Genomic DNA, 27,129 nt, shown 5'->3' on the forward strand with positions numbered 1-27,129 from the left:
CAAAAGATTTATTTTATTTTATTTTAATTAGAGCTTTAGTACTTTCTTTGAATTTTTCAATACACAATAGCAAAACCAACCCTTAGAAGAAAATCCAAATACAATAAAAATTGAAACAAAACATCCTTGTATATTGTACAACAATGATTATATTTTGAAGTAATTTGAATAAAACACATGATATCTTTAGGTTTGGAATTTATTTATTTTTGGAAAAAATAATCAATTAGCTTTTTTTTAATGAAATTCTACGATTTTAAGATTTTGAACTTTAAAATTCTCCAAAATTAAAATTTCCAAATTCTATGATACAAGAAGGATATTTATATCAATCGCAACAAACAAACAAAAACAAACGAACGTCGATTGGCGAACGAACGAACGAAGCAACGAACTGACGAACGATGGGCGGCGTCGTCAGTCCGACGGAGGACAGGGTTGACGGACGAAACCTCACCCCGTGATCGACGCTGCTCGCCCATCGTTTGTTTCTTTGTTTTTTTGTTATTTTTTGTTATTTTTTCCTCGCACGACATGAATTTTTCTATTCAAAGCGTTGCAGATTTCTGGTCGTCGGGTCCGATGCGGATTCCCATCGCGTCGGCGATCCTGAATTGGGTATCCTTGGGGAATCCTCTGAAGGCAGTATTCGCTTCATAGCCTGCTGGATTCGTTGTTGCAGAGGAAGTTTGCCATGGGATATCACGTTGGTTTCATGGGTGTGTGAAGGAGCTGCGGAAATGCTCGATAATTGGAACCGGGAATTGAATTACAGGAAGCTGATGGACGGCGGTAGGGGAGCTGGGGCAGGAGATGGAGCAGTACCAGCAGCAGCAGCAGCAGAAGCGGTGACTGTGGATTTGAGCATGTGCAACCAGTGTGGGAATCTTATAGAAAACACGGTGACCTATTGTCATGCCTGCTACGACCTGCGATCGGAGAGCGATTTCCGAAACGAGCGGCGATGGCGTGAACTCGAGGGCGATTTCATGGTGGTGGAGGCGGATTTGCACAAGGAGAGGGCTGCCACCAAGCGTTTGGAGGGGGCGTTGCAATCTTTCAGGCATATGCTGTTGCAAGGTATCCATGCCGATGTGACGATCGAGACGGGAGAATTCGATAGAACACCTGCTCATCGTGCTGTTCTTGTAAGCATGTACATGGCTATCTCTGTTAATTTTTCGGCTCTGAAGTTCAGGGCTGGGTCTGTTTGTTACCCAGAATTTCGTTCTTGCTGGAGCAATAAATATGCATCTTGCAATATTGTACTGTTTGTGGTGAGGCTCCGATTTCAATTCACATGGTTTTGATCGGAGGTGGAAAAGTTATATGCTTGGAGCTGCCTCAACGGTTATACATTCACATTGTGTGTAATCTCGTCGCTGTCTTAGTTTTCTGGGTGTTTGTTTCGCATTGCTTCCGATCTGATCTTACTGCATGAGCTTAAATGAATTTCTCTGTGGTTTACTAGACTTTCTGCCCTTTCCTGTGTTTCTGTAGTTCAAGTTTGTGTGGTGATGAAGTATTTTGCCAGTCACACTGATCTGTACCTGGAGTAAGTTTTTGGAATGTGGCAAGTGTTTTTGAAAACGCTTTGAATCTGTTTATTTGGTCTTCTCTCATGTTGAATACTTCACAACCCACTTTGTAAATTTGTAGTGTTTGTGCAGGAATTTGGAGATTTCCTTTCCTGTATAAGGTAGCTGCATCTATGTTGTGGTTTAGAGCCCTCTAAAGTTCACTGAAGCATTTTTTTTTTTTTTTTTTTTTTTTTTTTTTTGTTCAAGCTCTTTTGTGTTCTTATCCCGAAAGTGGATTTGTTTGTGTTCAGGCTAGCAGGTCACCAGTCTTTAGAGCAATGTTCGAACATGAACTGAAGGAAAAGACGTGTGCCCACATACATGTCGCTGATGTGTCCACTCCGGCCATGCGTGCTCTGCTGCTCTATCTCTACACAGGTAAGGACTAGTAGCTTGTGTTCATTTTTCTCAAAGTAAGGGGATTGAACGGAGAGGACCTGACCGTAATTGATATATATTAGTGTATAGACTTGACAGACTTTAGAGTCGATGAGAATTGTAACCCAGGTAGAAAGTCAAGGATGAAATAACCACTGGAAGTACAACTGTTAAAAAGGGGTTTAAACGAGTCCAATTTCTTAGGCGTTGCACTTTTATACTATGACGTACTAAGGCGCAGGACCTCTGTTTCTCAGGAGATCATGACACAAAAGTCATGAAGGAACACGGCATGGCTCTATTGACTGCTGCACATAAGTACGACATTCCTGATCTGAAGAGGGTGTGTGAAACGGCAGTTGCAAATTCAGTTAAACCTTCCAATGTGATCGAGACCCTACAACAAGCACGATTATACGATGCAACTTGGGTTAAAAGAGCTTGTGTTGACTGCATTGCTCAAAACTTGGAGAAGGTAGCATTCACTGAGGAGTTTCGTAACCTTATATTTAGAAACGATGATCCAGAAGCTATATTAGACACCATACAAAGCATTGCTGCTCTTCAATAATCTCTCCTTCTCTTCCCTTCGTGTTTTCGACTCTTTCGAGCTTGTGGAAAAGGAAGGAATGCACTGTCCAAGCTTTTTCAATTCTTTTTGTTCTCAAAGCTGAGCCTCAGCGTGGACAGAGTTGCTTTTGTAGCCCAACTTATTTATTTACTTATTTATTATCTTTTCTGTGAACAGAGAAAGGTTCTGAACTGCCAATTGAGAGAAAATGTCGTGGTGTTGCAGAGCAACTTGTGGCACCATTTCTGCAGCTTGTATAAAGACCCGCAGCATAAACTGCTTTGTGGCTGAGTTATTCAATTCCACTTATTGCAGCATCACTATGTATGTATGAATGAATGATAACATTCTTCACACCCAACCAGCCTTGGGGGGCATTGCTTCAGTTTGGGAGTAGTATTTGAATATCTTAAGTTTCAATAATATCTTAGACAATAGTTATTGTATTTGTAATTAATCATAATTAATTACAATTAACAAATAAGATATTTATGTTTTGAGAAAATTCTTTGTACATAAAAGAATTCCTTTTTATGAATAGAATCTTCATTTCAAAGATTCCTTTACAAATTTTAGTTTTATTTATTTATTTATTGTTCATTTTGAAAATGCTGTTTAACATCATTTGCATCAAACCATATCCTTGCAAAATTCTAATTAAATCCCAATATCTTCAAATCGTTTAAAAATAAGAATAATTAATAACGTTGTTTATTGTAATTTTTCTCTACAACTTTTAGTAATATTCATCATTGTAATTACTTTGTCTTTTAGTCTATAATTATTGTTAAAAGATACTTAGGTAAGTACACATTTTCTATAATTTTATATTTCAATCTATATTTTAAAAGATGGATATTTTTGCACCTACAATATTCTTTGTTGTATGCAATAAATAAATAACTATTGAAAAAAATTTCCAAATTGGAAACTAAAAAAGATCAATGTATATATATAAAAATAACATATTTAATTAAAAAACTTAGGCAAGTTTGAAATATTTTGAAATGACTATTTACTTTGGTAGTGCAAGTGATGTTAGAGAATCAATAGTGACAAAAGTAGCTTAAGTGAATATAATTTTAAAACAATGTGTTATATATAAAATCATGTGGTGAAGAAAATTGAAGAAATGGACCTTATTATCGTTTTAAGTTTGAATTTGTTCTCTAATCCTTGAAAAAGATATTATTTTTTCTACTACATTAGTCTTTCTAATACATATTTTGTTTTAAAAAACTAGTAATATGTATACAAACATACCTCATTGTATTAAGATGTTTTTAATATAAGAAAAAGAGTTGGAAACAACTTCTTACCTATTAATGTATTCATGACGTTATTTTTGCAAAAATATTTGTTAAAGTAAAATGAAGGAAGATAAATTTTTTTTGAAAGAAATTAATGATTTGACCATTATTGAATATATATTTTAAGAAGATAATTTGTTGACTAAAAAGAAACCAAAGAGTCTTAAATTATGATTAAAAAACTATAAAAGTTGTAAAAACTTAACAAGTTTCTCAATCCTAGACCTATATATATATGTATATATTAACTCATACAAATGTCATGTGAAAAAATAATAAAGACCACATAATTTGAAAGATAAATATCCAACTAGTGGAATGTTTCTATTGTAGATTTTGAAATCTAAAAAAGGTTGAAATTAATTTTTAGTTGATATATTGAACATCAAAAAAAACTTGTAAAATCTAATCTATATGTTAGAATTTTTTTAAATAATAAATAAAAAATATAATAATAATTTAATTAATTTTTATATTTTTTATTAATATATCTAATAAAAATAATTCTAACACTAATTCTTTCTTGATTATTATCTAACTAAAGAAACAAATTATAAATAATTCTTAAGAAAAAAGCATCACAAGTTGATAAAATTTAAAGCATATCAATTACTATTTGACACAATTTTTTTTTTTATTCCAATACAAACATTAATAATTTCTTTAAATCATTATTAATGGTATGTCAATAAGCACATAACAAAGTTTATTTTAATAGACACAAAACTAATGCTTTAAGATAAAAAAAATTTTATTTCTTAAATAAAGATGTTTATTATACATTGCTAACAATGATAATCATTTAGTATTATTACAAAAAGGATTCTAAATACTACCTATCAAAGAAACAACAAACTATTAAATTATTAAATCTAATCCACTATACATATATATATATATATATATATATATATATTAAATCTAATCCACTATACATATATATATATATATATATATATATATATATATAAACTTTTAAAAAAACTCACAAGAACTTGAAAGGGAAGAATAAAATAAATGCTTTATCCTAGTCATTTCTTTTTTAAGGATTTTGTTATAAGAAATATTCCTTCTTCATTTATTTTATAAACTTATATAAATAAAAATAATTTAAAACATAAATTTCACTTCAAGAAAATTTGAAAAAAAATAAATAAAAAGATAACGTTTCAACATCCATTCAAACAACTAAATACATAACAACCATAGGTTTCAAAAGAACTTCCAATTCTCTTGAAGTTACATTGCTACAGAGCATTATGACTAAAGAGCCTTTGTTTGCGCACCTGCCGGATAAGACATTGCGATTGTTTTAACCTTCAAGATGACGCAATTGAGATGAAGATCCTCAAGGACGACATGTTCTCCCTCAAATAAATGGTGAGATATAATGTGTTTGATATCACAGCCTTAGAAGAGATTCTTGATATTTGATAATTTTATTAGAAATAAAAACAACTCTTGACTATATTCCAAATGATTTAATTGAAAGAAATTGTGAAGGCCGTAACAATAATCAAATAATAAGGTAGTCTTTCGGCCTTAGTATAGGACACTATTAATGGCTGAGAGGGCCTATCAATTATCTTCAAAGAGAACAAAGATTGGAGTATGTAGCAAATAGAATTGCCTCATCTTTGATTTCCTCAACATATGAAGACCACTCCTCATGGACCTCATTCCTAGAAGGGAGAGTAATGTCACGAACATACACATGTAAACTAATAATTATTTATATGATTTAGATGATAGTAGATAAAAGTAGGTCAATTCCATAATATCTTCTAAAGAAGCTTCTCAAAAGCTTCATAGACGTTGCTTTGACTTTATAGGTGTCTTTAATTGATTTTTTAGGTTAAAAACGTTATCAAAAAGTTGGCCATGTGCCACACATGTTGATAGCTTGAAGAATAAGCTAAGTATGTAGCCCACACGTAGAAAACTTGTCTTGTAAGCTAAAGCATATGTCTTGCAAAGTCAACCCATATTAGAGGTCTTATAGAACATTGCCACATAGCTCCTAGTTAGATAGTATATATAGAAGCAAGAGTAAAGCCCTCTTCACTCTTGTCAAGTTTTTTCTTACTTCTAGTCTAGTTTCAAGAGTCTCAAGTTTTCTTATCTTTTGGCAATAAGCCATTCTAGTTTCTTTTTAATATACCTACTTCCTTATTTCTATTTTGTTACTTTTTCTTTGACACGGATTTCATTGATTTGTGCATCATCTTCTAGTTCATGTCCTTATCATAGTGTCCTATAGGATCTCCAAAGCGTGTTGACTATTCAAGACACATATCTTAACTTGTAAGGCAAGTTTTTTATATGTGCACTACATAGTTAGCTTGTTTCGCAAGCTATCAACACATGATTAAATTTTTGACCAAGTTTTTAACCTACTAATTAACTATAAATATATATAAAATCAAAGTAGTATCTATAAAACTTCTAAGAAGCTATTCTAAAAAATATCATAAAATAAATTTACTTTTATTTACTTCTATTTAATCATATAGATAAATATTAAAATAAATATGTATGTCCATAACAACCAGCCATGAATTTTGATTCTTTAATCAAATAATATCAAACATAAGAATCAAAAATTTGTAATACCATCCAAATCATTAAAAATAGAAAAAATACTATGTGTTGTTATTTTTTTGTGGTTAATAGGAAGAATAATCTAATTCAAAAATAATGCAACAATCACCACAATTGACAATGATAGAAGTCAAGGTATATTTTCCATAGTTAATTGGAAGTTGAGTGATAATTTGTGGGCAATATTGCTCAACATTAAAAAAAATCACAACAAAAAAAAAAAAAAAAAAAAAAAAAAATTGAACTTAGACTTCTATCATACAAAAGGAATAAAACAAAAAATAAATAAAAATTAGAATAACTATTAGAATACTTTTAATTACTTCTAATTATTAATAATATGGCTACAAATCAAGGTAATAAAGAATACACCATGTAAATAGTGATTAAGAAAGAAGATACATAAAACTCAAATAACAAGAGTGTGAATCATCAAATTGACTTGTAGTTTTCAAAAAACAAATTGTACTTATATTTTTAGTCTCATAAGAAAAAACAGTGACATTATTAATGTGGTTAGTATTTAGTAAAAAATAAAATAAAATAAAATAAAATAATTATTAAATAAAAAAACAAAAATAACAAACAAATTTATAAAAATAATATAATGCTTTAATTAATTTCTAAATTAAAAAATTATCAAAATATATCTATTATTTTATAATTATTAAAAAAATTCTTATATATGTATATATATATATATATTTATAAAACACAAATATGACACAAAATTATACTTTCAAATTCTATCTTTATTTTTATTAAAATTTTATTTTGGCTTAGAATATTTTTTATTAAAACTTTAAATTAAAAAATATATATAAATATATACATATAAATTAATAATATGATGGTTTTATTTATTTATTTATTTATTTACTACGATTCTATTTATATCATAATATTAACAGAATAATACATAAACTTATTTTAAAATGTGATCAACAAACCACATATATGAACTAAAAGTAATAAAACATTTTGAAGACTTAAATCATCTAACAACTAAAGTTAATATTGCAATTCAACAACAATGTATAAAATCACTAAGTATAAAAAAATAAGTAAGCTAATTATAATATTAGAAAAATTTTAAATAACTTATAAGATAATATAATAGGAATTTAACAATTACATGCAAGATAGAAAGATAACATATAATAGAATAAAGATTAACAATCAACTTGATATACTAAATATGAAATAAAAAAAAGAAAGAAAGAAAGAAAAAAAAAAACAAACAAACAAAAATAACAACATTAATCAAAACCATAACCAAAAGAATTTAATTATACAAATAACACTTTTCTATTCAAGATTTGTTATCATTTTGAGTTATAAGTAATTAAAAAGAGTATAAGAGCAAAATTATCAATTCGTATGTAAATAAGTGCTTAACAATACTATGATTAAATACATAAGATCTACTTAGACTAAGGACCAAACTCATCCTTTAAGACAAAAATTATGTCACTTCTTAAATATAGGGGTCTATTGTAGTTTGTTAACAATCATAATCATTTAATATAGTTACAAAAGAAGATTATAAATACTTATCAAGAAAGCAATGGAATTATTAACTCTTATCCACCAAAACAATATATAAAAAAATTACACCCATACAAATTCACAAGAATTCCAAATAGAAGAATAAAATAAATTAATTAAATATTAGAATGAATCAACAATGCTTAAAGTAATAAAATGTGCTTTTTCCTAGTCATTTCTTTTTTAAGGATTTAGTTACAAGAGATATTCCTTCTTCATTTTTTTTTTGTAAACTTATACAAATAAAATTAATTTAAAACATAACTTTCACTTCAAGAAAATTTGGGAAAAAATAAATAAAAAGATAACGTTTCAACATCCATTCAAACAACTAAATACACAACCAATGCGCAACAGCCATAGGTTTCTGAAGAACTTCCAATTCTCCTGAAGTTATGCACCATGCATGATTTCGCCATGACTCCATGATTGAACCCGAGCAGCTACCTCGCTGAAGATCGATTCTCAAACTAAGCTGCAAAAAACACACAATTCTGGTTGAACATTCCTCAAAACATAATCATAAAAACTGGGTCGGGAAAGTTTCTCCATCGGCGAACTGCGCAAGAAAGCACTCAATGCCATTAATGGAGTGGCTCCGAAAAATCTCGTAAACGTGACACCAAAACACATCAGCCTAATTTCTCGTCACCAGCAGCGCGCCTGCGCATGTGGGATGAAGCTCGCATCGGTCACAACACCTGCCTCATCGATTATTCGCTCGGATGCTTACACTTCGGACCACTGAAAGCGAATCAGAGGGAAAACGGACACGAACCTGAAGAGGAATCAGCGACGCGAAAATCATGCAAGTATTTTCTCTCAACATCCCGACATCAGACTCAGCGCACTGTCTAATAATTACGCGCAGCCTATTAAATCTGCAACATGCATGCTGCTCTCAAAACAGAAACTGGTTTCGAAGTTAACTGCTCCGTGTATAAATAGCAGCCCAATCCATTTCAGGGCGGAAGAACCTTCCAGCCCCCGATCCCTTTCGCCCCCAACAACTTGCTTGCATCGATGCAACGTCACACTGAGTCGTGGTTTCTGACATGAAACGCCCTGCCTGCCCGTCGATGGGTGTGGTTCTCGGCGCTGGCGAAGGGAAAGCCCTTCATTGCACCCGCATGGCATTGAAGGAACAAGTGAACAATGAATATAATTTACATTACTAACTGTTAAAGTACACGAAGAGCCTCAATATATACTGAGGTTTACTGGTAGTATCCTACTAGGAATGCAGGATTCTGTCCATAATGAATGAGAGGATACTTTACTGTGGACGAGGAGTAATATCTAATAGCCTCCCTTACTCCGAGGCAACTGTGAACAAAAAGAATGGAATGTGAGCGATGAGTCAGCTATCTGGACGGTAATGAGATCTTGCACAAAGTATTACATTTTTACTATGGAGATTCCCGTGGTCTTGGTGGTGTTGATTCCTTTGCGTTTGATCTTGAGTTCCCCTGTGATAGTGTTCATAACAGTGTCCGAGCGCTTTGTTTGGATTATTTTGTTGATCTTGAACTGGTATCAAAATTTCACCGTTTTGCGTAGCTTAGGTTGTGCTTGTAATTTAATTGATTTGGCTGGAGAAGATTGGTCTGGTTTTTCTGAGGTTGAGTCATTTGTTTTGGAGTCATTGTCTTCTGGAGATTGTAGCCTTTTAAGGACAGGCAAGATTGATGCAGATCAGGATGATTCTATTTTAGCTAGTGAGAAAGAGAAGGAAGTAGGGTGTTTGATTGAGAAAAGAGATATTCTACTCAGTGTTGTAAGCAAGATATGAGAGGAGTTTGCATATTTGTGCAGGGTTCCTCTTGAGGCTATGGATAAGGCCATATTTCTCCACCTATGTGTTCAAGTCATTGCCATTGATTGTATCTATAGGTTTGCAAGGAAATTAGGATTTAATTAGGATGTGTTAAGAAAATGTGGCATCAAATTCTATAGGTCTATGAACTTCAAATGGAAGAAGTACCATTTCAACAGAGTTTTGGAGAAGCAGAGAAGATGATTAGTTATGGTATTAGAAAGAAAGGACTATTTGGAGAGCAAGATTATGAGATAGATGAGAGATGGATCTCTTGGTTGTCTATTGCATGATGACTAATTTACTTGATTGTAATTGTATAGGCTTAATTTATTTCTAAAATTTTCAAATAAAATTTTGGTTAAAGGTTTCGTGAAGAAATCTATATTCTATTCCACTAATGGCACATATTCCAAATAAATCTCTTTGCTTGTAATTTGCTTTCTTATGAAATGATAGTAAGCAAAAATATACTTTGTTTGAGAATTAATATCAAAGTTGTTTGCCATCTTTATGCTTGATTCATTATCACAATGGATTTGGACAAGTTTTTAAATTGTGAGTCATAGATCCTTTGTTAGCTTATCTAGCTAAGTAGACTCCCTTACAACAATAGAAAGTACCATATATTCTACCTTGGGTGAGCTTAGTGCAATAGGTGCTTATTTCTTCAATGACCATGTAATTAGTCTATCCTAAAGATAGAATACAAATACCATGGTAGAACAACCATCTTCTAGATTGCTTGCTCCATCCGCATTGATGTATCTTTTGAATTGAAGATTAACATCATAATTGTAGAGAATTTTATAATTAATTATTTTAGCCAAATAATGCAAAATCCTTTTGATAACTTGAAGGTACAATACTTATGGCTACACCATAAATGAACTCATTACACATGTTAAGTAAAACATATCAAATCTCATGTGTGTAAGATGTATTAATTTATATATTAATGAGAAATATTGTTTGGAGTTGCAATGAGAGGCTTGCATGTATGTAAAGAGCTTTAGTTTTTCTACCATTGGTATAGAAATTAGTTAGCAAGACGTCATCTCAAAGAAGTCAAGAATTAGAAACAAATAGATGTATTGGATAAAAAAGATGCCTCATTTTACTTGAATGCCTTCAATTTTTAAGAACAAAATCATATCACCTTTGCTAAGATCAGACATCTCAAAGCATATTTTTAATTGGATTTTAAGCCATGCAATCTATATTGAATAGTTTTTAATAATAAATAAATTATTGATACATAATAATAATAATAATAATAATAATAAGTATGAAATTTTATTGTTAGAATGGACAACGTATAGGTTGTAATCACCATTTTTTTGGATGAATCCTTATTCCAATAAAGATATGTTGATATTGGTGTACCAAATCTTTGCTATTTGTATCAACCTATAAAGAGCCTTGTGCAACTTGCACACTTGATGTTCTTGTCTAATTACTTCAAAACTTTGTAGCTAAGATATATATACTTCTTGTCCCAAAATTCCATATAAGAAGGAAATTTTCACATCCATATGAAACTATAACCAATTTATTTTGGCAGTAAATATAAGTAGCAGTCGAATTGTGCCTCATTTCATAACCATAGAAAACATGTCTTTTTTGTCTATTTCTACATGTTGTTTAAAGCCTCGTGCTACAAAATAAGTTTATTTATTTATTTATTTATATTTTTTTCCTTCTATAGAGTGTCATCCACTTTGAGTTTGGATTTGCAAATCTACTTAGTTGAAATCAAAATCTTATTTGGTAGTAGTGCAATAAGTATCCATAATTATTTCTTGTGAATCAATGCTATCTATTCTTATATAGCCTTATACCAAGTATGATCTTAAATGGCTTCATAAAAAATATTTGGCTCTAATGGTAGCTCATAAAGATCCACAAAATAATTATAGAATCAAGTAGGTTGATTTTCCAAATGTTGTCTTATGCAAGTAGTTCGATTAAACTGAGCTGAGGTGTTGAAGTCCTAGTATGTATGATGTTTGTTAAGTACACTTGATAATTTTGATAGTGATGTAAAGTTGTTGTTACTATTATTAGTTGGCTAATTTGCTATGTTGTCAAAGATAGAGTAGTATGAACCAAAGTTGGGTGTAGTCAATCTTATTAATGGCAAATATTCTAGCTCATATGAAAATTGTGATGTTGAATAATATTATATTGCATTTATTTTGGTGACTATAGAAACAAATAGGATATCTTTGTTAGTACTTTGAAAATTAGACAAGAGATTCAGAAGTTCCATTTTGGAGTCTTTGTTATATTGTAATGTTCGAATATCATCAATAGATTGATATACAAAAAGAATATTTAGCAAAAATGATGTATCTTGATTAATGGCAGAGTTGGTCGAAAGTATGTTAAGAAAATAGGTTTTATCAAAAATGATATCTCAAGTAATTAGGATTTTTTGCCTTAATAGTATATATATCTAATAAGCCTTGGATTTTTGATCAAGACCTATGTGGTAGCTAAATATAAATTGCTTCTTAAATTTATCATGTTTGGCCTTGTTTAAATGAATATAGCTAATACATTTAAAGACTTAAATTTTTTCTAAATCATGTTTGTATTTCCAAAAAATACCTTGATAGAAATGACTCTTATATTAGATTTAGTTAAAGTGGCGTTAATAAAATACACTACAATTCGTGTAACTTTTGTCCATAGGATTTTTGGTACATATTCTTTAATTAACATGGCTTAAATCATATTCAAAATAGAGTAGTTCTTGCACTCTAACACATTGTTTTACTTTGATGTGCAAGCAATTGTTAATTTCCAAATGATTCTATGATCTTAATAATAGTTGTTGAATTTCTTTGAGAAAAATTTACTTCTCTTGTCATACATAAGAGTTAAGATTTTATATTAAATTTATTTTTTGATAATGAAGCAAAATTGTTTGAAGTGGTTGACGGCTTTGTCCTTATATTGCATGAAATAAATCCAAAAATGTCAATTGAAATCATTAGTAAAAAAAATATAAAATACTTAAACTTACATAATAATGCTATAAGTAATTTCTTACATAGGTTGATGTAAACAAAGGCTAGAAGTACAATAGTTTGGAAGAAAGATTGTTTAAAAAAATAATTACATATTTGATTACCGTATTGGCAAGTGGTGGAGATTTAAGGTACCATAGAAAATGATGATATATTTGTAACTAGTTGTTGTTTGTTAAGTAAGACAAGACTTGAAAAATTTATATGCCTAAGTCTACAATGTCACAACTTTGAAAACCTAGTAAATAATGTTTATTTCCAAAATAAGCCTTGTTTTAAAATAATTTTATAAATATATTTATTTATTTAGATAAGAAATACTAAGTAGAAGATAAATATATATAGATTTGATATTATCATATATCAAAGATTTTTAAAAGCTTCATAGATGTGTATTTGACTTTATACATATTTATAGTTGATTGATGGATTAGAAACTTGGCTAATAAGTTAGTCATGTATTGTACATGTGGATAGCTTGTGGTATAAGCTAATCATAAGGAACACATATAAAATTTTTTTTTTATAAGCTTCTACATGTGACTCACAAATTAGACATGTGTTGGAGGTCCTATAGCTATTTTAGTTTAATAATATACCATCTTTGAGTGATTCTTCAGTCTTTTTGAGTGATATAAGAATGTATTGATCTTTTAATTTCCTAAGATTTATGGTTTTGACAAGAAGTGCCTTGGACAAGAGAATTAACTTTAAAACTATGAACTAATGATTTTTTAATGGTTGTAAGTTTGTATAAACCATTCAATTTTGATCTTTTCTACAAAGTGAATATTGGATGTGGTTTGATTTTGGTAAAAATTATACATGTGGTTGAATCAAAAAATTCTATATGCCTCAAATTTGTGAATTTTTTTATGGACACATAGTATATAGTAAAGGTTCTTAGAGGCTTTTATTTCACTAGAAGAAAAAGATATCCAAGCAAAGTCTTGTCATTTAATTATATATGCTTGATCTTTCATTAAGATCATAAAATTGGCTTAAGGTAGATCTAAAAATTGAAATAAGTTTCTTTCTCTTAAAAAGTGGATTGAGGCATTAGAATCAAAGATTTAGATTCTTGAGTTAAGACTGGATTCTAAACTAAGTACATCAAGTGCACCCTCAATCATTTCTTTAGAAGATATATGAGATGAATAGGGCTCACTATGTGTTTCCTCTAGCATCTTAGTGCCATGAATGACATTAAATCATTAGTGCTGCTTCAAACAAAATAAAATTTTATAATTATGATGCTAGTTAAAGTATGCCCCTATCAATCTTAATTTTTATGAGGGTGGTACAAATTTAATAAGTATTAGTGTTAGATAATACTGAGAAATATGTCCTTGCTTCTTGAACTTGTTCCAAATAAACTCATCAAGATTAATTTACAATTGATGTTGATAGATACTTAGGAGATGCCTTCAAAGTCAAAAGCCGAATATGTTATGAGGTTTATAATAACCTTGAATCAAACTTTGAATTCTCATCATGAGAGTTTTATTGAGTTCATTTTTTTGCATAAAGATAAAATGTTCTTCATTATAGAGTTGTATAGTTAGATTATTTAGAGTTATAATAGATCTTTCATTTTGAATGTGTCAAGCTAGTTGTTGGAAGTAGAGTGATAATTAATTTAAAATGCAATGAACTATGATTATATTCAATTGAAATTAGTCAAAAGCAATCATCTTAGGTTGGATTTCATGTACTATTGTAATGAAAGTATACATGTCCATTTGCTTCATCATGTAAATAGTACTCCATTTATTAAGCACCAACATTATATCAGCAATTGTAATTATTTGATATATTCATACCATGCACTTCCAAGCAATCCTAAGATCAAAGATGTTGCTAATATAAACAAAAAATTTAAGTTGAATCAAAAGTTCAATATATGACTTTGCTCGGATTTGCTATCACCTAAGTATATTATTGATAAAAGATGACATTTTTGTATTAGCTAGTATAGCTAAGATGACAATAGTACTTAAAAATAGTAGTTAAGTCATAAAGTTCTAATGTTGATGTCTCTATTGTTAGAAATGTCTCTTAATTAACCACATTCAATAGGTTGTCTCTCTTGAAGATAGATATAAAACTATCTTTGGTATTCCATCCTCAAATTAATGGACAAACAAAGCAAGTGAATCAAATTTTGGAGCAATATTTGAGATGTACTATCAACTACCAACAAGATAATTCAACATCTCTTTTTTTATTGATAGAATTTGCTTATAATAATATAATATATTTTTTTATTCAATAAACACTTTTTATTTTTGTTAATTATGCTTATCATCCATAACTTATTATTTTTGACTTTTTAAAAGTTGATAATCTTATAATAAAAGATTTGGCAAATCATTTGTTAGAGCTATATGCAATAATAAATGTATAATTTAAAAACACTCAAGAATGATAAAAGATCAATGCGGATGCTTATTACAACAAACAACTTCAATTCCATATTGACAATAAAATATGGTTACTTTGTTGTAATATCAAGACTATTTGTCTATGTGACAAGTTGAATTACTATAGATTTAGACCATTTCTTATATATGAACAAATTAATCTAATAACTTATTGAATGTACTTATTAGAATCAATAAAAATCCACCTTATATTCCATGTGTCTCTCTTTGAATTATATAAGATAATAGATATATGAAGAAGATGACAAATACGACCTTTTCTTATAAAATTGATAATAACCAAAAGTATGAGATTGAAGAAGTCTTAAATTTATGGCTGTACCAAAATAGATTAAATTATCTTGTTTATTGGTACGGATTTGAAACTATTGAATGCACATTAAAAAAAAGCTAAGAATCTTACAAATACAACAAAGAAGGTTGATGCTTTCATCAATGATATCCATTGAAATTAAGATGAAAGATAACAAATCTTTATTATAAAAGAAACATGGTTCAAAAAAGATTATTTTCTACCTTCTATCATTTTTTGTAATTTTTGTATATTAATGGTACTAAAGAAATGGAGAATCAATATTGAGCAGATTAAACTAAAGAACTATTTTTTGTTGAGTTATCAAACGAGACATTGTAATTGTCACAACCTTTAAGATGATACAATAGAGATGAAGATCCTCAAGAACAATATGTGGTTCTTCAAATAAATGGTGATATACAATATATTTGATATCACGACCTTGAAAGAGACTCTCAATGCTTAGTGATAGTATTAGAGGTAGGAACCTACTCCAATAATGCTCTAAATATTTTATTTGAAAGAAATTATAAAGGCCTCAATAATAATCAAATAAAAAGGTGATTTTCTTAGCCTAGTATGAGACACTATTGATGGCTAAAAAGACTTATCAACCACCTTCAAAGAGATCAAAGATTAGATTATGTAGAAAATACAATTTGACGTATTTTAAACTTCTTCAACATATGATGGCTACTCTTTATGGAACTCATCTAAAGAAAGGGATGTAATATCTCAAACATACATATGTATTTATATAAAAAATATTAGATAGAAAATAAATATAAGTAGAATTGATGTTATCTTTTGGCAAAGCTTTTTAGAAGCTTCATAGATGCATATTTGTTTTTAGACATGTTTGTAGCTGATTGATAGGTTAGAAACTTGGCCAACAAGTTAATCATATATCACATGTACCAATAGCTTGTAGAATAAGCTAACTATATGGCACACATATTTGAAACTTGTCTTATAAGTTAGACATATATTTGTATCTTACAAGTTGGACATGCTTTGGAAGTCCTATGAAACATTGCCATGTAGCTTGTAATTAGATAGTATATATGAAGGCAAGAGTGAAGTCTTTTTTACTCTAATCAATGCCTTTCTAATTCTAAGTCTTGTTTGAACACATTTTAATCTTCTTATCTTTATCAATATTATATTAATTTTGAGTGAATATACATTCTTTTTGAATTATATAAGAATTTATTGAATTTTTGGTTCTTAAAGATTTATATCTTTAATATAAGAGGAAATTGGAAATTTTTGAAAAATAGGATGGACAAGTCAAACTTCCAAGAATTAATACCTTTGCTTCACAAAATTCAATTGTTTAAAAATTTAACACAAACCTTAAAGATATAAGATTACTTCTTAGCATTGAATCAAATGAGTTTTAATTTGAATAATCACCATAGGAGCAAGTTCAGAGCCATAGCCTTATTGGACTATGTATATACCTTCACAAAACAAAGAAACTAATCTACCAATACCACATATCACATTTTAGAAGACAATAGTCATTGTAACTATCTCTCAGTCTAGAGATAGGTGATCTTGACTTGAGAGTCTAAAAGAAGTTCTTTTTATGTCATAAATCCAATCTATTTACATAATTAAGTAATTCAATTTCATATCTATAGAATTTAAATAACGTATAATAATCTATCTTATTTTAGTAAACTAAGAAGATGTATCAAATTTTATAGAAGTTAGAATGTTTAAATATCAAAAGAGTAACACATCGAAAAGACCAGACTATAGAGAATCTTAGCCTGTAGAGTTATAAAATTCTAGTGCAATCCAAGCAATCTTCAATTTTTGGACAACATATTTATGCATTGATTGGTTAAAGATAATTGAAGAGAATAAAATCAAAAGTAAATTCTTATGAAATTAAATCAATTGGCATCTAATAGACAATCAATGTTTAAAGGATTTTTTTTTTTTTTTAAAATTTTTAAATTTTTAATTTTTTTATCAACATAAAGCATTTTTTAGGCTTCTTCAACATAAAGCTCAAGGATGATTTAGAATAGGCTCACTTAAGCCAACTCACTATAGCATCCATTTATTTGAAATATTGTAGATAGTTATAGATAGCAACAACAATTATTATAACATTATAAGAAGCAAAAGAGCAAGCATTCCATTCTTTTGAAATATAGCTTGACCTAAAAACATAGCATCAACTAAAAACTCCCATCTCATTATAATAAATGATTTAAGTCCTTCAAGTTATGACATGAGATAAATCTATAAGGTTCAATAGAATTATTTTAGAATTTTATTTAATATTATGAAATATATTTGGATATGAGTACATCAATATGGTCCAAAAAAGTATGAACATAAGAGGCTTCCCTCCCAAAATTACCAACAATGCCATTATACTGATACACAAGCATAGATATAGAGAATCTTTAGTAAATTGGAAGCAATCACCCTCCTTAACTTAAATTATAAGAACTTGGCTAAAGTATTGTAATTATGGATGCAACTTATTTTCATGGACATCATCAAGTTGGACCAATCAATTTCATTATCAATACAGTTTATCTTGCACAAATTCTTTTTTAAATAAGAAATAATAGCATTTGCTAAATATTATAGGTAGCTTTTTTTCTTCCTTAAGCTTGATTTTTCAAAAGTAAATGATATGATAGAATATATATTTTAATTTTTAGCAATGGTAGTATTAGGCTTCTTAAAAAAATTTAGAAAAATAATTTGATTCCTACTTGGCAATGCGTTGGCTTGTGTAATAGTCAATAGACCATTATCAAAGCCCTTTTCAATCTCAAGAAGGATACAACAAAGATGTCCATTTGCTTAATATCTATTTTAATTGTGGTTGAAGTAATAAATTCTATGGTGGTAAAAGATGTTGCAAATAGCACTATTTAAAGGATCCAATTTCCTACTATGGGCAACCAACAAGTTTTAGTACAATATGTAGATGATACATTCCTCACCCTTCTAACAGAAGAAACCTCAGTAAGATGTACATTCTTAATTTCTTCTATTTAGCATTGAAGTTGGTGTTGAATTGGCAAAAATCAAATGGATATTGGAAGTATAACCATACTCCTATTCAAACTACATAGACAAAATAAATGAAGATAATTTGGACAAATACTGAAGAAGTTAGTAAGCTATCAGAAGCTTCATTTAGGTCTTCTTTATATCATCAAATGTGGATATATTTTTGTACAAATACATATAAAAGATATTATCTTATTGATGTACAATTAAAGTCAATGCAATCGATAGAAGCATAGTGGTTAATTGTATTTTATAATTAGCATTATTTTACTTTTTATCCATTTGGAGAGGTACTAAATGTGAAATCATAAGAATCAAAGCAGCTTTAGGAAATCATTTTATAGTTGATTCATTCTAATGATTGCATACAAAGATGTGATGGATTCAAAGTTGTAATTAAAAATATAAAAGTCAAATGGACTCAAAGTTGTTAATCAAAATTCAAAGATCAAATGGATTCAAAGTTACCAACTAAAATACAAAGGTGGAATTTACTTGATCTATTTTAGAGACGCAATGACTATCTTATTAACAAAATAGATCATCAAAGCAATAGAACTTTTATAGATCAATCTATATCACATGTTTGAATTTTGGCTAAGCAATGTTCAACCTCATCAAATAAAGAAGTGGCATCACATCTCAAAATATTTCATCACCTTCCACTATAAAAGTAAAACTAGATCTTTGGTGTGGAATTGAGTTGTCAAGGCCCTTAAATGAAGCACTCTTAGAAGAATAATATTCATTACCAATTTGCTAAAAAAAACTCATGTGTACTAATTTTTGGCATTTCCTTAAGGAAGAGTGCACTAAATTGGGCTTTTTGAAGAATTGGGCAACCGCATTACATAGAACAAGGTTACGCTATCATATTGTAATTGATTACAATATGTAAAAATTAACTAGAATATATAATATGTTCATAAGTCTTGGTATGTATTAGAATGGTTAATAGGTTAATTTAAAGAGAGTAGATATAAGAAATTTTATTTATTTTAATTATGGCATTTAGAAAATTATAGGACCTAAATATTTAGTATGAAGCCTTGGGAGAAGATGGAAGCCTAAGAATGAAAATCTAAACTAGTAGGAGGTTAATTGGGAGGGATAAAAGCAAGGCATGGTCCGATGAAGGCAAGGAATGGAGAACTTCATCCCTATTGATCAAATACCATGCCTAATGGACTTTGAGGAAGCTACTTGTGACCTTAATAACTGTTTTGGGTACTTCAAAGAAGGCATTCGGAAATAAGAAGCTAAGATTATAAAGTTTAAGATTTGGAATGCAAATTGTGTATAAAAATTAGAAAATTTGGAGTTAAACTAAATAACATATAGCCGTTTGAAATTAAGGTATTAATTTAAGATATATTGTTATTCTTTTGACAATACAAGGAGTTGTACAATAAGTTTTGAGGATCAAAAGATGCAATTAAAATAGCAATTTCAAAGCCTACATGTTTCATGAAAGAATTATTGCTTTTGAAATTCATGTGAAGGAGTTATAGGGAGTTGAAGGCGGCACTTCTAAATCAAAGGTAGTAATTATTGGTTTTGTTTATAGTAATGGTTTGAGCCATAACTTGAAATTTTGGACAAATTATTGGATCAAATATTTTGAAAAATATAACATTTTGTGTTAAAGAGCTATATATATAAATTTTGTGGTATTTAAGCTTATATTTTGTGAGATATGAAGAAGGTTGCATGCAGGTGTATGAAGACAAGGGTTTAAAGTGACTATTAGGATTTTCAAGATATCTCAAGGTCTGCAATGAATTTGCAATTGAAATTTATTGTAGAAGTTAATAACAATATATAAATACATCATATAAAATTTGAATTTGTTTGAACAATCGGATTAGGAAATAGAAGGCATTGAAGTTTGGAAAAATTTCCACGTAAGGATATACAAGGTTTTAGAGGATTTTATCATATTTTGGATGTTGTTGGTTACTTGAGACTTGTATATTTGGTGTAATTGCTCAAAAAGGGAAATTTTATATATAAACTTAGGGCTTCTCTTATTTTGAAGCTTGATTGAAGAATTAGTGATAGCTAGAAGCCTAATATTTTCTTGAGGCAAATTCTCTCTGTCTCGACAATGCAAATACAAAGAAGTGCTCTGGGAGACTAACTTCTTATCTTATATTGAGGTACACAACAAGTTCAGACTACGGGAGCAGAAAGCTAGTGCATGGTCAGCACTCACCAATGCCATATACCAAAAATGGCTAGCAATGTTGTATCTTAACTACTGCCAACTGAACCTATGAGAGTAGGTGGATTTATTTGACAAAGCAGACTTAGAGATTCCATTGATTAAAATATGACAAACAATACCTGAACAAAGCTTGGTAGTAGGTTTTCTTAACCACCTTCTATTAATGCAATGCAAAGTCTTTACAACTAATCTAAATTCTAGTTAGTTGACGCCAATCTCCTTTGTACTTCAACAAAGTGGTTATATGGAGGTAGACATACAAAATAGAGATGAAATGTAGATTATAGGCCAACTTCATAGAATTCAAAATAGATATGAAATGTAGATTGTAGGCTAACTATATAGAATCTAGGTGGTCAAAAAAAAAAGGAGGGGCAAAAAAAATGAGAAGATTCTATTATACTACGGGCACGTCGATAGGTTGGAGTGAGATCCCAAAAAGTACAAGTTGGAACATAAACGTCCCTTTTATGAACTATACATCAGCACACGATCGAGCTTTACTAATAAAACGTCACAAAATCCTTTCAACGACCCAGACAAAGTGGATGGAGATTTTATCCCGAAATTTCAGCACACGATCGAGCTTTACTGATAAAACGTCACTAAATCCTTTCAACGACCCAGACAAAGTGGATGGAGATTTTATCCCGAAATTTCAAGCTCAAGTGGAGGAATGTCTAGGACTCGGAGAGGATCACGAAGGAGGCCGGATTACTTTAGCTAATATGGCATCGGGCAATCTCGGTTAATGCATGGCAGGGACTAATTGATGGGCAGGTGGACCAAAGCTGTGCTGTTTTCTTGACCGACACTCGGGAGATGATTCTTCACTGCTTTTGGGAGTGCTTGTCAGTCCAAAGAGCATAGAAACACGGTATTCACGGTATTCAAATTTTACCTCAGATCACACCACAACCCAATACTTCCCTCCATGGCAGACGTATGGATCTTGATTCCACGGCAGTAATAGGAGGCCATAGGAGGAGTAACAACAACACCAGGAGAACGGGAACATTCAGTTGTGTCAACCCTAGGGGCTAGCTTGCCAGACAAGACACAAGATTCACACACTTTCTACCTAGCTGGAAGAATTGTAACTTTGCATAAAAAAACACCACGTCGACTACGCAAAATCAGTCGAATATGATTGCTACTAAGAGGAACAATCTCATGGTTGTTATGGATAGAACAAAATGGCGTTGTCTTTAACGAAATCCATTGACATCCTCAGAAAATGCATAATAGGATTTGGTTGAACTTGATAGATTACAGTCGTGTAGCCTGGTTACACACAGAGTGAAAATGTGCCAGGTATCCGGAGAGTTGAGATAACCGGTTAGAGGAATTCAAGCACCAATGGTGCACCAACAACGTACTGGCCTCGTGGATACGAGATAGACCTCACTGGAACCTAGTTGAGCTTAGCCCAGATCAGTAAGAAACATTTTAAGTTAGAATTAGGGACCTTAATGACCTGGCCGGACCTGGCTGGGAATACTATATAACAATTTTTCTTCTGCAATAGAAAAAACCTCTATTTGTGTCAAAAAATAAAATAAAATAAAACAAAACAACGTCACACTGAGTCGTGGTTTCCGACATGAAACGCCCTGCCTGCCCGCCGACGGGTGTGGTTCTCGGCGCTGGCGAATGGAAAGCCCTTGATTGCACCCGCGTGGCATAGCTACCTGAAAGCCAAACGACGGCTTCCATTCAGCTCCGCAGTGGTTTTGCGGTTTCAGGATTGGGCAACGACATACCAGTTCAGATTGTTTGGAATGTCACATGAGACCTCTCTCAAGCTGCTATTCCAGGTCAATCGTACGTGACATTAGACTTGACCTCAGGAAATCGAACTTCCGGTGCTCGCTGTTCAAGAATAGCAACACCCGTCGCTGGGCGCCAGTAGTAATTTATGCTCCAGAAATGATCGTCATCGATCCTCGACAGTCCCGAATTCCCGAGACTTCTTCACTCTCAACCAACACCACCAGTTCCAGGATAAACATGGGATTGGAACTGCCACAATGCCTGCGAAGCTATCCTCCAGAATTCACAGCCCTTGACAACTTACCGCACGTAATCGTGTGGGCTGCTGAACGCTACGCATACACAGTGAGCCGAGAAAAGGAAATGCTCGCGGGATGCCCGAAACACCACGGTTTCATATGCGTCATCCAACAGCCGCAAGCAAGTCCTTCCTCCTTCCGCGCGTCCCCACAAGTTCTCGAACCATCCTTGAACGAGCTCAAGTCCGAGATATGCGGGCCCTTCACGAGCCTGTCAGAGTTCCGCGGCATTGTCGAGCATGCATTCTGGAGTGCATGTGATATCCTGATCTCTCTGTGATACCGGAGCGATGCCGCGCGACTTGGCGCAGCTCGAGGCCTCACCATCTCGGTACATAACCCCTCCCCCTACCCACAACCAGGTGAGCGACCACCTCCAAGATCAGCAGTCGCTTCTGCTCGCTTCCGCATATCTGCTCCTTCTCCGTATCAGCCGTGATTCGATCACGCACCATGGCCAAGCTTTTGTTTCTCGTTGCTGTTCTCGTCGTGGCAGCAGCCGTGGCGGCTGATGCTCACGTATCACCTCTTCCTCCCCCCCCACCCAAGGCTGCTGCGCCTGCTCCGGTTCCCGCTCCTAGTCGCAGCCCCATCGTGAAGAAGGTTTCGACCTTCTCTCTGAAGTGCGTCATTCACAACGTGGCGACGAGGGCCATATCGGTGAAGCTGATCGTTCGGGGCAAGGATGCGGCGAAGGCTGTGGTGGCAAAGGCTGGGCAGTGGACCGCCATCGGGCCCGTGAAGGTGGAGTGCTCCGTTCCGGTGGTGCACGTGTGGGTGTCAGTGAAGAACAACAAGGGCTTGACTGTGACGAAGACCTTCCCGATCAAGTTGGCCGAGTTTCTGAAGAACATCGTGCCCAAGTGCTCGAAGGTGCTGGCGTTGACGGCATTTGAGAAGGGGAAGGGGAGTGAGAAGAGTCTGGTGGTGAAGGTCGGCAAGAAGGAGGTGCTCACCGTGAAGTACTAGATCCCAGTCAAGTCAAGGTACGTGCGCGAGATGACGATGCATTGCATGGCATTTGGCGGAGTTTGGGGTTTCGGGAGGCTGGTGAAGAGTAGTGCGTATGAGTTGGTTGTGATCGAACATTACCGGGGAAAGCTCACGTTGGCTTGCATTGAATTTCCTGGTACGGTGCGCAGGATTGTGGACCTATTCGAGTCGCTGCAATCGGGCTATGAGAATCAGGACATGCTGTCCAGTTGGGGAGTTGATCCGAGGGGGATGGATGCTGCTACCACCCAAAGTCTTGGTTAAGAGATGTTGTTTGAGCACTGCCGGATGCACATTGCATGAATTGTAGAAGTAGATAATTACAGCTGCGTCGGAAGCGACTCAGTTCGAGACGTCGAGGACGTCGACATCTTGAGATTTGATCGAGCACCAGTTCGATAGTCATCATAATGTGCATTAGTTGGGGCTCGCGTTCATTCTTGCGACGCTGAATGCCACAACCTGCAAACTTATTGGACCTTATTGGTCATATGCGTGGTGTGTATTGTTTCCTGAGGAGTTGGCTGTGTGCCGATCTGATTACAAGTCATCTCTTTTCAAACGTGCAATGAAGTTGTATGGACAACCGCCTGAAGTTGTGAGTGCTAGAAATGGAAGCAATGCGGTTCATTATTTACTGATTTGACCCGTCTCACTTTCTAGTTCCTTAGACTTGACGCACTGATGCACTCTCTACCTTGAAGTTGGTGATTTCGTTCTAGGTTTAATCAAGCTCATCTGGAAAGGTGAATGACCCTTGGCTGATTTCCTCGAGAGCCTTGAGAGCTTGGTTTACAGTTATTTACTGATCTTATACGATGTTTTGTTCGGCTATGAGTGGTTTGTGTGTTAACAAAAACAAATTCAACAAAAAGGAGATAGAAAACATATAGAATAGTCTTACAGGATTGGTTTAAATTGTATAATTATATCCGAAAAGATGACAATGGATGTTGAATTCCAGAGTGAAAGACGAATTTTATGTACAAACAAACAGATAAACCCAAAAGAATTTTACGGGTCTTGTAACTCTACATGACAAGACAACAAGAGGTGGTGGTTGTAATTAATTTCATGATATTAAGTGTGTTTGTACTAAACTGCAAAATGCATGACAAGAAGGGAATAAACAAAATCCGGTGGTGATATTGACCTCGTGCTGCTTAGGTTGGCTGGCGAGAGGACTCAAAACTCACAAAACTACCCTTGCCAAAGCGGTCTATGGCATTCTGTCATTTCCATAACTTGTAGCAGCTTGTCTTACCGAGCCCAACCAAATAAGGCTCTGTCGCTGAAAAACGGACAAGAAGGTGTCAACCGAGGGTGACGACACAACACTGACAAGATTAAAAAAATCTAGAAGGGATGCCAAGAAGGGTGTGAGGTGTCTACAAGGGACTGCTGCGAGTTCCCTTCTAGGCTGAGTTCTATGTACGGATTTTTGAGCTTTGGGATTTCCGCTCAAGTTCTTGTGGTTAAAGACGATGGTGTTGCTGTTATTTTTCCTGCTAGAGGCCAATGCACACCGCATGATTGGATTTTTGGGCGATTGGTGTTGCCCTATTATTATCCAACTTTTGTTTGTTCTGGTGTCCATATCGTTGTCGTTGATAGCCTTTGGTTGCTTCTTGTTTTCTTGGAGTTATTTTATTTTATTTGTTTTATTTTATTATTATCTTGTTGCAGTTTTTTTATTTAATTTATTTAATTTTATTATTATCTTATTGGAGTTTTGGCAAAGGAGATTAGAGGTTGGACGTGTTGTGCAAAGATTTATTTTTTTCTATTGAGCAACAACCCTTTGTAACAACGTTTGCAAATTTAGTGATTGTTGGCATTAATACTTGTTTTCAATGTAAAAGAATTGTCTCAAGTTGTAGAGATTCGGAGCTAGTGTCTTGATAATAGTTGATTGCAAAGTTGTAGATGTGTGATCTTTTTGATATGAAAGAGCTTTTTATGAGTTATAACTATCTCCTACTAGTTGGTAGTTTATTCTTACTTACAAAAGAACTCCTCATGCATAAGTATTTAACAAATTACATTTGTTTGTGAATCAAATCCAACTAATTTTAATTTTCAATTTCCTCAATTTAATTCAATCAAAATAAGAAATGAAGATCACCTCAATTCATAATGGCAACCGACAATAGCATGAAGATCACCTCCATTCATAATGGTTGACAAGGGCAACAACAAAGTATTATGTCACAATTAATTCAAAATTATCAAGGATTGCATCAACTTGAATTTCAAAATTGAGTTGATCAATTAACCAATTTGTTTTAAATTGCATCTAATGACTATAATTTTTATAATCTTAATATAAATATGTAACTTAAATTATAACTTTATATTCATATTGTTTAAAATTCTAAACCAAGAATTAACTTTAAAATATTGAATCTTCAACTAAAATAATTTAAATTATATATCTACAATAATAGTTTTTTTTATTTATAATTAAAATATTATTTTATTATTTTTTCTTTTTTTTATAACTATAATTCTTCTAATTTTTTCAAAAAAAAATACTTTGTCACTTATAAAGATATTTCTTTGTATTTATATCAAATTTAATTTTTATTTAATTAAATTTATATTTTATTTGATTTAATAACATGAGCTTTATTTTGTATCAAAATCCAATTTACAACAAACTTTCAAAAGATATTTATGAAAATTATCTTCAATTAAATGTTTTATTTTTAATTAATTTTATTTATATAAATTTATAAAAAAGTAAAGAAAGAATATCTTTTATAATTAAATCCTTAAAAGAAGAAATGACTTGGATAATACACATTATATCATATCATTTTAAGTATTGATAATTCATTCTAATATATAATTTTTTTATTTTATACTCCTACTTTAACAAATTATTAATTTATATAAGTTTTTTATTTATATTTTTTATTAATAGGTATTATTTTGTAAATAAGATTTAATAATGTTCTTATATTTTTGATAGTAAGTATTTATAATCTCTTTTTTTTTTTAATATAATTCAATAATCATAATTATAAACAATCTATGATAGACACTTCTATTTTAAAAATGACATAATTATTGTCTTAAAGCATAATTTTGGTCCATAGCTTTAATAGGTTTTATCCATTAAATTAAAATATTGTTGTACATTTAATTACATACCAACTAGTAGTTTTGCTCTTACACTCTTATTAATTATTTATAATTGAAAATAATC

At 31.8% G+C, this 27,129-nt stretch overlaps 2 protein-coding genes across 2 annotated transcripts; both read left to right on the forward strand.

The window, feature by feature from the left end:
- Window positions 1–501: 501 nt before the first annotated feature.
- Window positions 502–2,849, forward strand: LOC112283331 (uncharacterized). The gene is made up of 5 exons (XM_090251303.1): window positions 502–1,080; window positions 1,671–1,699; window positions 1,832–1,958; window positions 2,216–2,433; window positions 2,707–2,849. Exons 1-5 carry the CDS (start codon window positions 741–743, stop codon window positions 2,818–2,820), a joined length of 828 nt encoding a protein of 275 aa, XP_090107429.1. The 5' UTR covers window positions 502–740; the 3' UTR covers window positions 2,821–2,849.
- Window positions 2,850–23,301: 20,452 nt separating this feature from the next.
- LOC149989164 (uncharacterized) lies at window positions 23,302–24,487 on the forward strand. The gene is made up of 2 exons (XM_090251304.1): window positions 23,302–23,911; window positions 24,068–24,487. The coding sequence occupies exon 1, from the start codon at window positions 23,379–23,381 to the stop codon at window positions 23,892–23,894; it is 516 nt and encodes a 171-aa protein (XP_090107430.1). The 5' UTR covers window positions 23,302–23,378; the 3' UTR covers window positions 23,895–23,911; window positions 24,068–24,487.
- The last annotated feature ends 2,642 nt before the right edge of the window (window positions 24,488–27,129 follow it).

This window comes from Physcomitrium patens, chromosome 6 (assembly GCF_059467195.1).
Source record: "Physcomitrium patens ecotype Gransden chromosome 6, ASM5946719v1, whole genome shotgun sequence".
Lineage (NCBI taxonomy): Eukaryota > Viridiplantae > Streptophyta > Bryopsida > Funariales > Funariaceae > Physcomitrium > Physcomitrium patens.